Source organism: Oncorhynchus masou, chromosome 12 (assembly GCF_036934945.1).
Source record: "Oncorhynchus masou masou isolate Uvic2021 chromosome 12, UVic_Omas_1.1, whole genome shotgun sequence".
NCBI classification, from domain to species: domain Eukaryota; kingdom Metazoa; phylum Chordata; class Actinopteri; order Salmoniformes; family Salmonidae; genus Oncorhynchus; species Oncorhynchus masou.
In genome coordinates this window covers 21,072,237-21,086,835 of record NC_088223.1, presented here as the reverse complement: position 1 = coordinate 21,086,835, position 14,599 = coordinate 21,072,237, and the positions used below count along the sequence as shown (strand labels likewise).

Here is a 14,599-nt window from a genome sequence, read left to right as displayed (position 1 = left end):
TTAATTAATTAATTTTGCTCCTTTGCACCCCATTATTTTTATTTCTACTTTGCACATTCTTCCATTGCAAATCTACCATTCCAGTGTTTTACTTGCTATATTTTATTTACTTTGCCACCATGGCCTTTTTTTGCCTTTAACCTCCCTTATCTCACCTCATTTGCTCACATCGTATATAGACTTGTTTATACTGTATTATTGACTGTATGTTTGTTTTACTCCATGTGTAACTCTGTGTCGTTGTATGTGTCGAACTGCTTTGCTTTATCTTGGCCAGGTCACAATTGTAAATGAGAACTTGTTCTCAACTTGCCTACCTGGTTAAATAAAGGTGAGATTAAAAAAAAAAAATCTCTAGGAGACAGAACACGTCTCCTTCCTGAGCTGTATGACAGCTGCGCGGTCCCATGGTGTTTATACTTGCATACTATTTTTTTGTACAGATGAACATGGTACCTTCAGGTATTTTGGAAATTGCTCCCAAGGATGAACCAGACTTGTAGAGGTCTTGGCTGATTTCTTTAGATTGTCCCATGATGTCAAGCAAAGAGGCACTGAGTTTGAAGGTAGGCCTTGAAATACATCCACAGATACACTTCTAAAGCCATGACATACTTTTCTGGAATTTTCCAGGTTGTTTGAAGGCACAGTCAACTTAGTGTATGTAAACCTCTGACCCACTGGAATTGTGATACAGTGAATTATAAGTGAAATAATCTGTTTGTAAACAATTGTTGGAAAAATAACTTGTGTCATGGACAAAGTAGATGTCCTAACCGACTTGCCAAAACTATAGTTTGTTAACAAGACATTTGTGGAGTGGTTGAAAAACAAGTTTTAATGACTCCAACCTAAGTGTATGTAAACTTCCGACTTTAACTGTGTATAAAAAGAGAGCGAGAGCGTAATTGTTGCATTTTATATTTTGTTCAGTATATTTAGCCTAGGTATAATTTTATATATTCCTGACTGTTGGAAATGTAGTGTATCGACCTTTATTTGTGCAACAAAGCTTAATTTGAGAAAATCAAGTAATTTTTAAATAATTTATTTCACATTTGTTTATCCATTTCACTTGCTTTGGCAATGTAAACATATGTTTCCCATGCCAATGAAGCCCCTTGAATTCATAATATCATGAATTGCCCATAAATTTGAAAAAAAAAAAAAAATCAAGGTATGATTTTTAAGCCATATTGCCCAGCCCCAGATAAAAATATCTAATCTGATTCTGAAGAGGTTGAAATACTCTCATAATAGGGCCATTTAAATAAATACAGATACATAAGTAATTTAATCAATGAATGTAATATTACTCAAGAGCAACAACCCACTGGGCACTGACGTCAATTCAATGTCTATTCCACATTGGTTCAACGCAGAGGTGTGGATTTGAGTCCCATGACATGGACTTGAGACTCGACTTGGTAGAAAATAAAATGAGACTTGATTTGGAGCCACAAGACTCGGGACTCGACTTTGACTTGAGACTGATAGTTTGAAATTCTATGGCCAGGTTCTGTAACGTTTTGTCGCTCATTTTTGTGGCACAGACTCTGTGGATTAAGCTACTCCATCGCACTTTCAAAAAACCTAATTGGCTAGTGAAACGCACACTCGGGACACTGATTCGACAAGTAAACTGTCAATCAACACAGGTCGGGTGAGCTTGCACAGTGAGAAGATTTTGGGGGGGGTGTGAAACTGAATGTGAAAAATACATATAGCCTACCATTTGTATTTTATATCTTTACCTTTGCTTCTTCGATCTGGTCACTAACATAGGCCTATGGCATTGCACTAAATTCTTGTTTCAAAAACAAATCTGTGCCTCAGAACCAAAACGTTGGGCATCTCGACTGTTGACCAATGATCAACATTGGCGAGCAAAGGCGGGCTCATATATCTAGATTAGCGACCAGAAAGCGATTGTTTTATTTTCTCTTTGCCAGAACAATAGGAACTTGTAACTTGCTTGTGTCTCGAATAATAGTGACTTAGTCCCAGCTCTGGTTCAACGTAATTTAAATGATGTGGAAACAGCTTTGATTCAACCAGTGTGTGCCCAGTGGGAAGATGCATAACATTACTGCAGTAGATGATGATCAAGCAATGGTTTGAGTGAGTGAGTGAGTGAGTGAGTGAGTGAGTGAGTGAATGAGTGAGTGAGAGAGTGAGTGAGATCTAGTCTGTTGTACAACTGGAGGGAAGGAAGAAGGGAGGGAGGGAAAGATGGAAGAGAGTGGGGATACTCACTGTCTGATGAACTGGATGGCATCCTCATACTTCATCCCACTCTCGATCAGTGCCAACGCCACCAGCACCGGGGCTCTGCCAAGACGGAACAAGCACAGCAGTCCCAGTCAGAAACTACCACTTGCTGATTACCTGCACAAACTGATAGAAAAAGATCTCTCTTTCTTTGATTACGTTCCAGATGGCACGCAAAGGGCCCCTAAGCATAGCATTGGGAAGTGGGGGGTGCTGAGGGTGGGACATAGAAAGGCTACTCCACGTTTGAAACAATACGTATGTGCCTGTAGTTGGCTGTGTGTGTGTACACTGTCCCATTCACAACCTTTTCAAACAGCACAATCCTTGCAAGGCACGGACAGAGCCACGTGCTTTAAGCCAGACAATCTTCCACTTCCAGTAGCCAGTTTAATCCACAAAAGCTTTAGCTCAACACTGCTTCCTAATAAGGTGAAGGGAAGGGGGCTCGTCTGCTATAAACTCTGAATTTTGTGTTCTTTTTAATGACGAGGGAGGATAGAGATTTCTAAGTCGCCACAAAAACATGGCAGTTCAGTTCTCAGCATAACCAGGGGCAGACTAACAGATCAATCTGCGGCCATCAAGGTTTTTACTGTTAGACACACAAATCCAAAAGACTTTAACTAAACTGAAGCCTGCAACCCCCTTTTAGTGAGCCTCCCCTCATAGAAAAAGGGTACAAGTGCTGAAAAAGTGTTTCCCCATCTGAAACACATGAAAAAAAAAAAGTTGGTCCAAGAAAACGTTGGCACCCTTTCAAAAGCCGAGGCTAGCTCCTTGGGGAGGAAGAGACGTGCGTCAGAGATGGGGATTCACCGCCCCCAAACCAGACCGCCAGGGGCGGTGGCCCCTCCCCCCACGTCACTGTGTTTTATGACTTTACCCCCCACTACATTCTGTTGAGCCGTTTGTTTCTGGTGTTCGGGTGTGTGTCTCCTACAGTATACACTTCAAGCAGCTACACTGTGAGTGTGTATGTGTGTGTACATGCGCGCCACACACTCAAAGATGAAGGATGGCAGCAGCCACACAGTGTGTATGTGTTTATAGAAAGACTGATCAGTATAATACTGTCGTATTGTTCAAAAACATGTCCCAGTTGGGCGGTTGTTAGCTACAAGTCACTTTCTCCCTTCACAGCTTCTGAGAGAATGGAGGGAAAGTTATCCTATCCCTGCTGCAGACACTGAGCGGTGGATCCAGGGTCATCTCTTCGCTGAGAGCTGGGCTAGGGCCTGATATAATCACTCAAAGAACAGCAGATTCAATTATAGGGTATTAGCCCCCACTCCTCTCAGACTGGGGCCGGGCCTGATCCCAGCAAAAAGGTAATGGAACATTTGATTTGATTTGGAAAGAGCCCAGCGTTTGCATGTTATAGCGGGAACCGTAAAAACAAATGCCTCCGAAAAGATTCCTTCCTGTTTCGTCTTCAGACTCCCCCGGTGCCTCTAATAATACTGTGGGATTACTGCCTTACTGCGGCACCAAGGGGACGGTTGGTGTTGACTTTGGCCCAGTGCTCGGCTAGAGGGGGGGGGGGGGCTGGGTCTACAGACATGGGTCTAGAAAGAGGGTTCAGTTTAATGTGGTGGGCTCCTCACGGTTCGCCTGGTCCCAGATCTGTTTGTGATTTCTTGTCCACTCCTTTGGACACGTTACATCAGCACAAACAGATCTGGGACCAGGCTACCTCACTGTGGCTGTGTAGAGGGAAGTTCTGAGCTAGAAGGATACTTGGTTCCATTATCTGGCTTTCTCAGAAGGCCACTCTCCTTTCCCTGGAGATGTGTGTGTGTCCAATGGTACTCTATTCCATATATAGTGTACATGGAATAGAGGGCATTTGAGATGCAACCAAAGAGGTGCCCATCCTATTCTTGAACCGGTAGAGGTGTCAGCAGAGGGTCCTCAGAAGAGGAAGGGGAGGACACTCCTACTCAGTAAATTTTTGTTTTGTTTTTGTGAAACATACTTTTTTAGATAAGACTATACTAAATATATTCACATCACCAAATATCTGATTAAAATACACTGCTTTGAAACAAAGGTCTACAGTAGCCTCAACAGCACTCTCTGGGGTAGCACCATGGTGTAAGCCGAAAGACAGCTATTTTCCGTCCTTTTCTGGTTACATTTACTTTAGTATAATAAGTAGGAGGCTCATAGTTCTCACCCCTTTCTATAGACTTACACAGTGATTCATGTAATTGCTGTACACTGTACTGCGGGATTACTCATGTGTTAGATATAGTAACTATGTTGGCTATGACATTAGCTAATATGGTGACAACGATGTAGGGTGTGTGTAGCGGTTATGGTATGAAGGCTTGGAAAGGTTTTTTCGCCTGGTCACAGACAGCTGTAGTGTTGTGCACAACTGAAGGGAAAAGGTGAGAGGAGGAAGCGTGTAGCTGCGAGAAGGAATTATACAACGAGCAAAGTGATGATGCTGTTCGTATGTGACTGCTATGAAAGTCAACTTGTGTGCAGGTGATCAGGGGTGTATTCATTCTGCCGATTCTAGTGAAAAACATTTCTTAAATGGAAGCAAACAGAACAAAACAGGAATAAACCTATATGCATTTCTCCAATAGAAACTATTTTGCAACTGTTTGGACTGATGATTACAGCTTAGTTCAGATAGATGCAGGCAAGAGTGTGCAAGGCGGTATTTAATGTGTCACCTTGATTACTCTAATTTCTCTCGACTTGTGCACCTACAATGGGGAGAACAAGTATTTGATACACTGCCGATTTTGCATGTTTTCCTACTTACAAAGCATGTAGAGGTCTGTAATTTTTAACATAGGTACACTTCAACTGTGAGAGACGGAATCTAAAACAAAAATCCAGAAAATCCCATTGTATGATTTTTAAGGCAGGGTAGCCTAGTGGTTAGAGCGTTGGACTAGTAACCGGAAGGTTGCATGTTCAAACCCCCGAGCTGACAAGGTACAAATCTGTTGTTCTGCCCCTGAACAGGCAGTTAACCCACTGTTCCTAGGCCGTCAGTGAAAATAAGAATTTGTTCTTAACTGACTTGCCTAGTTAAATAAAATAAAAATATTTAAGTAATTAATTTGCATTTTATTGCATGACATAAGTATTTGATACATCAGAAAAGCAGAACTTAATATTTGGTACAGAAACCTTTGTTTGCAATTACAGAGATCATACGTTTCCTGTAGTTCTTGACCAGGTTTGTACACACTGCAGCAGGGATTTTGGCCCACTCCTCCATACAGACCTTCTCCAGATCCTTCAGGTTTCGGGGCTGTCACTGGGCAATATGGACTTTCAGCTCCCTCCAAAGATGTTCTATTGGGTTCAGGTCTGGAGACTGGCTAGACCACTCCAGGACCTTGAGATGCTTCTTATGGAGCCACTCCTTAGTTGCCCTGGCTGTGTGTTTCGGGTCGTTGGCATGCTGGAAAACCCAGCCACGACCCATTTTCAATGCTCTTACTGAGGGAAGGAGGTTGTTGGCCAAGATCTCGCAATACATGGCCCCATCCATCCTCCCCTCAATATGGTGCAGTTATCCTGTCCTCTTTGCAGAAAAGCATCCCCAAAGAATGATGTTTCCACCTCCATGCTTCACGGTTGGGATGGTGTTCTTGGGGTTGTACTCATCCTTCTTCTTCCTAGAAACACAGCGTGTGGAGTTGAGACAAAAATAGTGCTTTTTGGTCTAATCAGACCACATGACCTCCTCCTATTCCTCCTCCCAGATGGTCATTAGCAAACTTCAAATGGGCCTGGACATGCACTGGCTTGAAGGGAGACCTTGCGTGCGCTGCAGGATTTTAATCCATGACGGCGTTGTGTGTTACTAATGGTTTTCTTTGAGACTGTGGTCCCAGCTCTCTTCAGGTCATTGACAAAATCCTGCCGTGTAGTTCTGGGTTGATCCCTCACCTTCCTCATAATCATTGATGCCCCACGAGGTGAGATCTTGCATGGAGCCCCAGACCGAGGGTGATTGACCGTCATCTTGAACTTCGTCCATTTTCTAATAATTGCACCAACAGTTTTTGCCTTCTCACCAAGCTGCTTGCCTATTGTCCTGTAGTCCATCCCAGCCTTGTGCAGGTCTACAATTTTAGCCCTGATGTCCTTACACAGCTCTCTGGTCTTGGCCATTGTGTAAAGGTTGGAGTCTGTTTGATTGAGTATGTGGACAGGTGTCTTTTATACAGGTAACGAGTTCAAACAGATGCAGTTAATACAGGTAATGAGTGGAGAACGGGAGGGCTTCTTAAAAAAAAACTAACAGGTCTGTGAGAGCCAGAATTCTAACTGGTTGGTAGGTGATCAAATACTGATGTCATGCAATAAAATGCAAATTAAATTACTTAAAAATCATACAATGTGATTCAGTTTTTTTGTTTTATATTCCGTCTCTCACAGTTGAAGTGTACCTATGATAAAAATTACAGACCTCTACATGCTTTGAAAGTGGGAAAACCTGCAAAATCGGCAGTGTATCAGATACTTGTTCTCCCCACTGTATGTTGTAAACTTTCATTCGTAGACTAGGTTGTAACAACATCATGATGGGTATAGAGAAAATTAGAGTATCATGTAGTAGCCTAAACCTATTGATGTTACATTGAAATGGGGGAATGGTATATGAATGACAGTCATCCAATATGCTCTAATATAAATAAGGACGTGCTCATAAAAAATAAATAATAATCCTCCATGATCTTAAACAGCACCGACTGCCACTGGGTGTTGGGTACAGTTAACCCAGGTTTAACCAACTGACTGTCAGATTAACATGGTAAGCACTGTGCAAAGCTCAGTCTTTGCAGTGACAGTCAACACGAACTCTTGGGTCCTGTTCCCCGTGATACCTTGGTCAACAATGCCCCCTTGATCTGATTATAAGCAATGACAGGCATGATGACTCAAACACTGCTGTCTATTCACATCAAACTAAATGAACTACTTTATTTTTCACTGACTGTCTCCCCTATATGTCCCAGGAGTGAAGGTACAGTCTGTGGATTTGTGAATCTGTTCAGTAGTCATTTTCAGATGTAAGTAAACAAAGTATCCCTTACATGCCCAGTCCAGCCACACGGTGCATCCCACTGGACCCCTACAGAGCATCCCGCTGGACCCCTACAGAGCATCCCGCTGGACCCCTACAGAGCATCCCGCTGGACCCCTACAGAGCATCCCGCTGGACCCCTACAGAGCATCCCTCTGGACCCAAACAGAGCATCCCGCTGGACCCCTACAGAGCATCCCTCTGGACCCAAACAGAGCATCCCGCTGGACCCCTACAGAGCATCCCGCTGGACACAAACAGAGCATCCCGCTGGACACAAACAGAGCATCCCGCTGGACTCCTACCGAGCATCCGACTGGACCCCTAAAGAGCATCCTACTGGACCCCTACAGAGCATCCTACTGGACCCCTACAGAGCATCCTACTGGACCCCTACAGAGCATCCTGCTGGACCCCGACAGAGCATCCTGCTGGACCCCGACAGAGCATCCTGCTGGACCCCTACAGAGCATCCTACTGGACCCCTACAGATCATTCCACGGGACCCCTACAGAGCATCCTACTGGACCCCTTCCAAGCATCCTACTGGACCCCTACAGATCATTCCACGGGACCCCTACCAAGCATCATACTGGACCCCTACAGAGTATCCTACTGGACCCCTACAGAGTATCCTACTGGACCCCCACCAAGCATCCTACCTGGACCCCCACAGAGTATCCTACCTGGACCCCCACAGAGTATCCTACCTGGACCCCCACAGAGTATCCTACCTGGACCCCCACAGAGTATCCTACCTGGACCCCCACAGAGTATCCTACCTGGACCCTCACAGAGTATCCTACCTGGTCCCCTACAGAGTATCTGTAATGTGAATATGCCTTTTTTAATCCAAAGCAATTTACAGTCATGCGTGCATACATTTTTACGTATGGTCGTCCCAGGAAAGCCAATATCCTGGCGTTGCAAGCACCATGCTCTACCAACTGAGCTGGTCCCCTCACCTGCCCAGTCCAGCCACACAGTGCACGGCTACGCAGCAGCCCGGGTCTTCCAGGAAACGAGACCGTAGCAGACTCAGCCAGTCCTCCACCACCTTGGAGGGAGGGGGCGCACCGTCGTCAAACTGCCAGTCCTGGGGAGAGATGGAGAAATAGTGTTAGACTGAGACCTTAGGTTTCAACAACGCACGAGTGGCGCAGAGGTCTAAGGCACTGCAGACCCTGGTTCGATTCCAGGCTGTATCACAGCCGGTCATGATTGGGAGTCCCATAGTGCGTGCACAATTGGCCCAGCGTCATTAGGGTTTGGCCGGGGTAGGCCATCATTGTAAGTAAGAATTTGTTCTTAACTAACTTGGCTAGTTAAATAAAGGTTAAGTTTTAAAAAAAACATTTAAAATTATGTTCCTGGGAACTAGTATTTTTTGGAATCTTATGCATATTGTTTTGTAATGTTGTGTTGACTGCACTGTAAGTGTTCTTTGTTGTAATTTTCAAAGCTTCATATACGAATAGTCATTTGAAATGAAATGACCGAAGACCACAGTGGAGGAAACATTGGTTTGCATGACCCTGCAATGCCAAGCACAGCACACCTATCAGTAAACAGAAGGAGCAGGCATCCTTCCATCTTTTGATTCAACACAGGGTAGGGTGACCTCATTTTGAGTTTGTGCGAGTGAGCCATAGCCCCTCTATAGATATCTGAGACAGTTCACCCTATCAGCAGCCTTCAGTCTAAGACACACATGTTTATGGTACAGATTTGATTTAGCACAGCTGCCTGGGGACAGAGGGGTACAATTGATCTCCGGCCACACAGTATCAGCCATAGCGGTCTGGACCCAGGGCCTGTTGATCTCCGGCCACACAGTATCAGCCATAGCGGTCTGGACCCAGGGCCTGTTGATCTCCGGCCACACAGTATCAGCCATAGCGGTCTGGACCCAGGGCCTGTTGATCTCCGGCCACACAGTAGTGGTCTGGACCCAGGGCCTGTTGATCTCCGGCCACACAGTAGTGGTCTGGACCCAGGGCCTGTTGATCTCCGGCCACACAGTAGTGGTCTGGACCCAGGGCCTGTTGATCTCCGGCCACACAGTATCAGCCATAGCGGTCTGGACCCAGGGACTGTTGATCTCCGGCCACACAGTATCAGCCATAGCGGTCTGGACCCAGGGCCTGTTGATCTCTGGGCACACAGTAGTGGTCTGGACCCAGGGCCTGTTGATCTCCGGCCACACAGTAGTGGTCTGGACCCAGGGCCTGTTGATCTCCGGCCACACAGTAGTGGTCTGGACCCAGGGCCTGTTGATCTCCGGCCACACAGTAGTGGTCTGGACCCAGGGCCTGTTGATCTCCGGCCACACAGTAGTGGTCTGGACCCAGGGCCTGTTGATCTCTGGGCACACAGTATCAGCCATAGCGGTCTGGACCCAGGGCCTGTTGATCTCCGGGCCACACAGTATCAGCCATAGCGGTCTGGACCCAGGGCCTGTTGATCTCCGGCCACACAGTAGTGGTCTGGACCCAGGGCCTGTTGATCTCTGGGCACACAGTATCAGCCATAGCAGTCTGGACCCAGGGCCTGTTGATCTCCGGCCACACAGTAGTGGTCTGGACCCAGGGCCTGTTGATCTCTGGGCACACAGTATCAGCCATAGCAGTCTGGACCCAGGGCCTGTTGATCTCCGGCCACACAGTAGTGGTCTGGACCCAGGGCCTGTTGATCTCCGGCCACACAGTATCAGCCATAGCGGTCTGGACCCAGGGCCTGTTGATCTCCGGCCACACAGTATCAGCCATAGCGGTCTGGACCCAGGGCCTGTTGATCTCCGGCCACACAGTAGTGGTCTGGACCCAGGGCCTGTTGATCTCCGGCCACACAGTAGTGGTCTGGACCCAGGGCCTGTTGATCTCCGGCCACACAGTAGTGGTCTGGACCCAGGGCCTGTTGATCTCCGGCCACACAGTAGTCGTCTGGACCCAGGACCTGTTGATCTCCGGCCACACAGTATCAGCCATAGCGGTCTGGACCCAGGGCCTGTTGATCTCCGGCCACACAGTAGTGGTCTGGACCCAGGGCCTGTTGATCTCCGGCCACACAGTATCAGCCATAGCGGTCTGGACCCAGGGCCTGTTGATCTCCGGCCACACAGTAGTGGTCTGGACCCAGGGCCTGTTGATCTCCGGCCACACAGTAGTGGTCTGGACCCAGGGACTGTTGATCTCCGGCCACACAGTAGTGGTCTGGACCCAGGGACTGTTGATCTCCGGCCACACAGTATCAGCCATAGCGGTCTGGACCCAGGGCCTGTTGATCTCCGGCCACACAGTATCAGCCATAGCGGTCTGGACCCAGGGACTGTTGATCTCTGGGCACACAGTAGTGGTCTGGACCCAGGGCCTGTTGATCTCTGGGCACACAGTAGCGGTCTGGACCCAGGGCCTGTTGATCTCTGGGCACACAGTAGCGGTCTGGACCCAGGGCCTGTTGATCTCTGGGCACACAGTATCAGCCATAGCGGTCTGGACCCAGGGCCTGTTGATCTCCGGGCCACACAGTATCAGCCATAGAGGTCTGAACCCAGGGCCTGTTGATCTCCGGCCACACAGTAGCGGTCTGGACCCAGGGCCTGTTGATCTCTGGGCACACAGTATCAGCCATAGCGGTCTGGACCCAGGGCCTGTTGATCTCCGGGCCACACAGTATCAGCCATAGCAGTCTGGACCCAGGGCCTGTTGATCTCCGACCACACAGTATCAGCCATAGCGGTCTGGACCCAGGACCTGTTGATCTCCGGCCACACAGTAGTGGTCTGGACCCAGGGCCTGTTGATCTCCGGCCACACAGTATCAGCCATAGCGGTCTGGACCCAGGGCCTGTTGATCTCCGGCCACACAGTAGTGGTCTGGACCCAGGGCCTGTTGATCTCCGGCCACACAGTATCAGCCATAGCGGTCTGGACCCAGGGCCTGTTGATCTCCGGCCACACAGTAGCGGTCTGGACCAAGGGCCTGTTGATCTCCGGCCACACAGTATCAGCTATAGCGGTCTGGACCCAGGGCCTGTTGATCTCCGGCCACACAGTAGTGGTCTGGACCCAGGGCCTGTTGATCTCCGGCCACACAGTATCAGCCATAGCGGTCTGGACCCAGGGCCTGTTGATCTCCGGCCACACAGTAGCGGTCTGGACCAAGGGCCTGTTGATCTCTGGGCACACAGTATCAGCCATAGCGGTCTGGACCCAGGGCCTGTTGATCTCCGGCCACACAGTAGTGGTCTGGACCAAGGGCCTGTTGATCTCTGGGCACACAGTATCAGCCATAGCGGTCTGGACCCAGGGCCTGTCGTCCACACAGTATCTCCGGGGAGGGAGGGAAACACCTGGATGTCTGGGGAGATTTATAATGCACCACTGACTCATACATCTTAACAATAGTCCCACATAGCTACAACAAATACACAATGCAACCACACACAGACACACATGCAGGGTAGTATTACATGCACACACAGAGCCATGTAGAAGAACAAACAGGTATTACAACAAAACCGTACACACACACAGAGCCATGTAGAAGAACAAACAGGTATTAGAACAAAACAGTACACACACACACAATTTTGGTTTCAGCTGGTGTCTGTTGTTAACAGTAAACAGTAACAGTAAAACCTTCTGAGAGATGAGATCACACGCCTCATCACACGACTGGACTCAGGAAAGCCCACAAATACATACAGGCACACAGATTGACGCACGCACAAACAGACACGGAATCAAGCACCACCACAACAGACCAGTTCTCATTTGAGGGTTAGACTATTTATTTGCCTGAGCTGTGTCTTACACTGTTTTCCTGGGGTATTAGCATAAGCTCCTGAAGGTTCAATATTTGCAGTGTAGTACATGTTGTAAGCTACTGCATGATGTTGGCTGAGGTAATGTGGGATATGTCAACAGGGCAGGAACCACAGCAGCTTTGGCCTACTTTGGGGACGAGGTATGGGCACACACATACACGCTTTCCTCGCACGCTCACAGACAGTTCCATTCAACGTGACCTTGGAATGCTTTTTAGAATGTCAAGATGACCTGCGACAATTCCATGCCCTGAACACACACAATATACAACACTGTTCACACATTAGCTATACCAGTATGAGGCCCTAGCTTTGAAAGCCTGTAGCCAAAGCAACTCACTGCATCAGAGCGACAGTGGAGAGGAGACACCGGATAAACAAATCACTACAGATTTCCAATCAATTCCTAGTTAACAGTGATATCCCCATCCAGTTTACATGTCTTCAGCTGAAAACGCCACGAACATCCTCCATTTTACATGACAACAGTTATCCAACAATTGAAGCAGCCATTAGTAATAACAGCCATCCTCCCAGGGCTATGATAACAGGAAAATGGAATTGACCCCAAGCTGATGGCTTGATCGTGTACAAGCCTTTAACTAGATCTCTCCAGATTTCCCCTATATCACTACGGAGACAGAGGAAGGGGAGGGGAGAGGTAGGCAACTCCCTCCCATGCACTGTTTTTCAAGACTCTGGAGAGCGAGTACCAATTGCCATGATCCTCAATGTGTTCCAGTGCTCTGGCAGAAAGCGAAGTACAGCCTTCACATAAATAGCAGTCCATGGTGTTGTGCTTACGTAACAGCATACCCTGTAAATCTCTCCTTTCATATCCACACTATTCACTGAGAGAAAGAGGGAGAGAAAGATAGAGATTAGAGAGAGAGAGAAAATAGAAAAAGGAACAAATTTAATAGAGGAGGCCACGCGGGGTAACCAGGCTCTGCAGCTGCCATGGCAACAAAGGAACGTTGATGTACTGGTAATCAGAAACACGTGCCTTCAAGTTCAGTTGCAGATACTGGTCTGAGTTATGTGCGTGTGTGTGTGTTTGTTTAGGAGTGACCCAGATGAGTCTTTGAAAGGGTTTTGGCTGCTTTCAGGTTGTTGGGTGTATATCAGTATTGATGTGTGTATGTGTGTTTGTTTACGAGCATATAAGGACGGAGCGTGCTCTTCCAGGAACTGGGCCCCAACCCCATTGCCCTCCTCTGAACACAGAACAGTCTGTTTGATAACACTCTGCCTACTCCTTCCCTACACGGTCATGGCCTTAGTGGAAATAGTCAGTGGCATCAAACAAACTCGACCAAAAAATGACGAAAATCATGAAATATGAAAGGAAAACGTACACATTATGGCGGTGCCGAAGATTCAGCACTGCTAAATGGACAGCGTCTTTGCACAGGTAGGTGGTTTAGCAACAAAACCGAAACGTTTCCAACTATGGGGCAAAACAGACTGGTGGTTTAGAATGTTGACAACATGTAAACTATATTTATTTTTATTTATTTAACTAGGCAAGTCAGTTCAGAACAAATTCTTATTTACAATGACGGCCGACCAAAAGGCCTCCTGCTGGGACAGGGGCTGGGATTAAAAATAAACAATTAAATAAATATAAATATAGGACAAAACACACATGACAAGAGCGACAACACCACATAAAGAGAGACCTAAGACAACAACATCGCAAGGCAGCAACACATGACAACAACATGGTAGCGACTCAACATGGTAGAAACATTATTGGGCACAGACAACAGTGTTTTCAATGTTTATTGAAAACATGAATACATTTGCACAATGAGCACTTGTTGTCTAACATATAGGGTTGCACATTTTGGGGAATATTCAGGTGGAAACTTTCTGTGGAAATGAACGGGAATATATGGGAATTAACGGGAATATATGCAAATTAATATTAATACCATTTAAATGTAGAAGTTTTCTGCATTGGATATATTTACCTTCTCATCAGTAGACATAATTGCAAATGATTAAATCCTTCAATAAAAAAAATATATAATAATTTAGTTACGATTTGAACTTTAATTAAATGAGTTGACTCTTCACATGGGATGATTTCACTGAATAACAAAGGGGATATTGAATGAATCCCAATGATCCATTGCATCTCCCAAAAATGTTTCCAACATACATAAAATGATGTCTAGAAACTAAAGCTTTGGTTGTCTTCCTTTCAGGCTTCCATGTCTTCTCCCTGGACCTCCTCAATGTCCACCTCTTGAACATCAGACTCTCAGGCTTCCATGTCTTCTCCCTCGACCTCCTCAATGTCCACCTCTTGAACATCAGACTCTCAGGCCTCCATGTCTTCTCCCTGGACCTCCTCAATGTCCACCTCTTGAACATCAGACTCTCAGGCTTCCATGTCTTCTCTCTGGACCTCCTCAATGTCCACCTCTT

At 46.8% G+C, this 14,599-nt stretch overlaps 1 protein-coding gene across 4 annotated transcripts in view; it reads right to left on the bottom strand.

The window, feature by feature from the left end:
- The window catches only part of LOC135549680 (protein tyrosine phosphatase type IVA 3), a 68,551-nt gene that overhangs the window by 11,135 nt on the left and 42,817 nt on the right, over window positions 1-14,599 (bottom strand). For all 4 annotated transcript variants that reach the window (XM_064979873.1, XM_064979874.1, XM_064979872.1 and 1 more), the window contains exons 4-5: window positions 8,302-8,432; window positions 2,257-2,331 (exon numbers count right to left, since the gene is read on the bottom strand). In XM_064979873.1, the coding sequence (XP_064835945.1) occupies window positions 2,257-2,331; window positions 8,302-8,432 (206 nt within the window). The remainder of the gene's footprint in view (window positions 1-2,256; window positions 2,332-8,301; window positions 8,433-14,599) is intronic.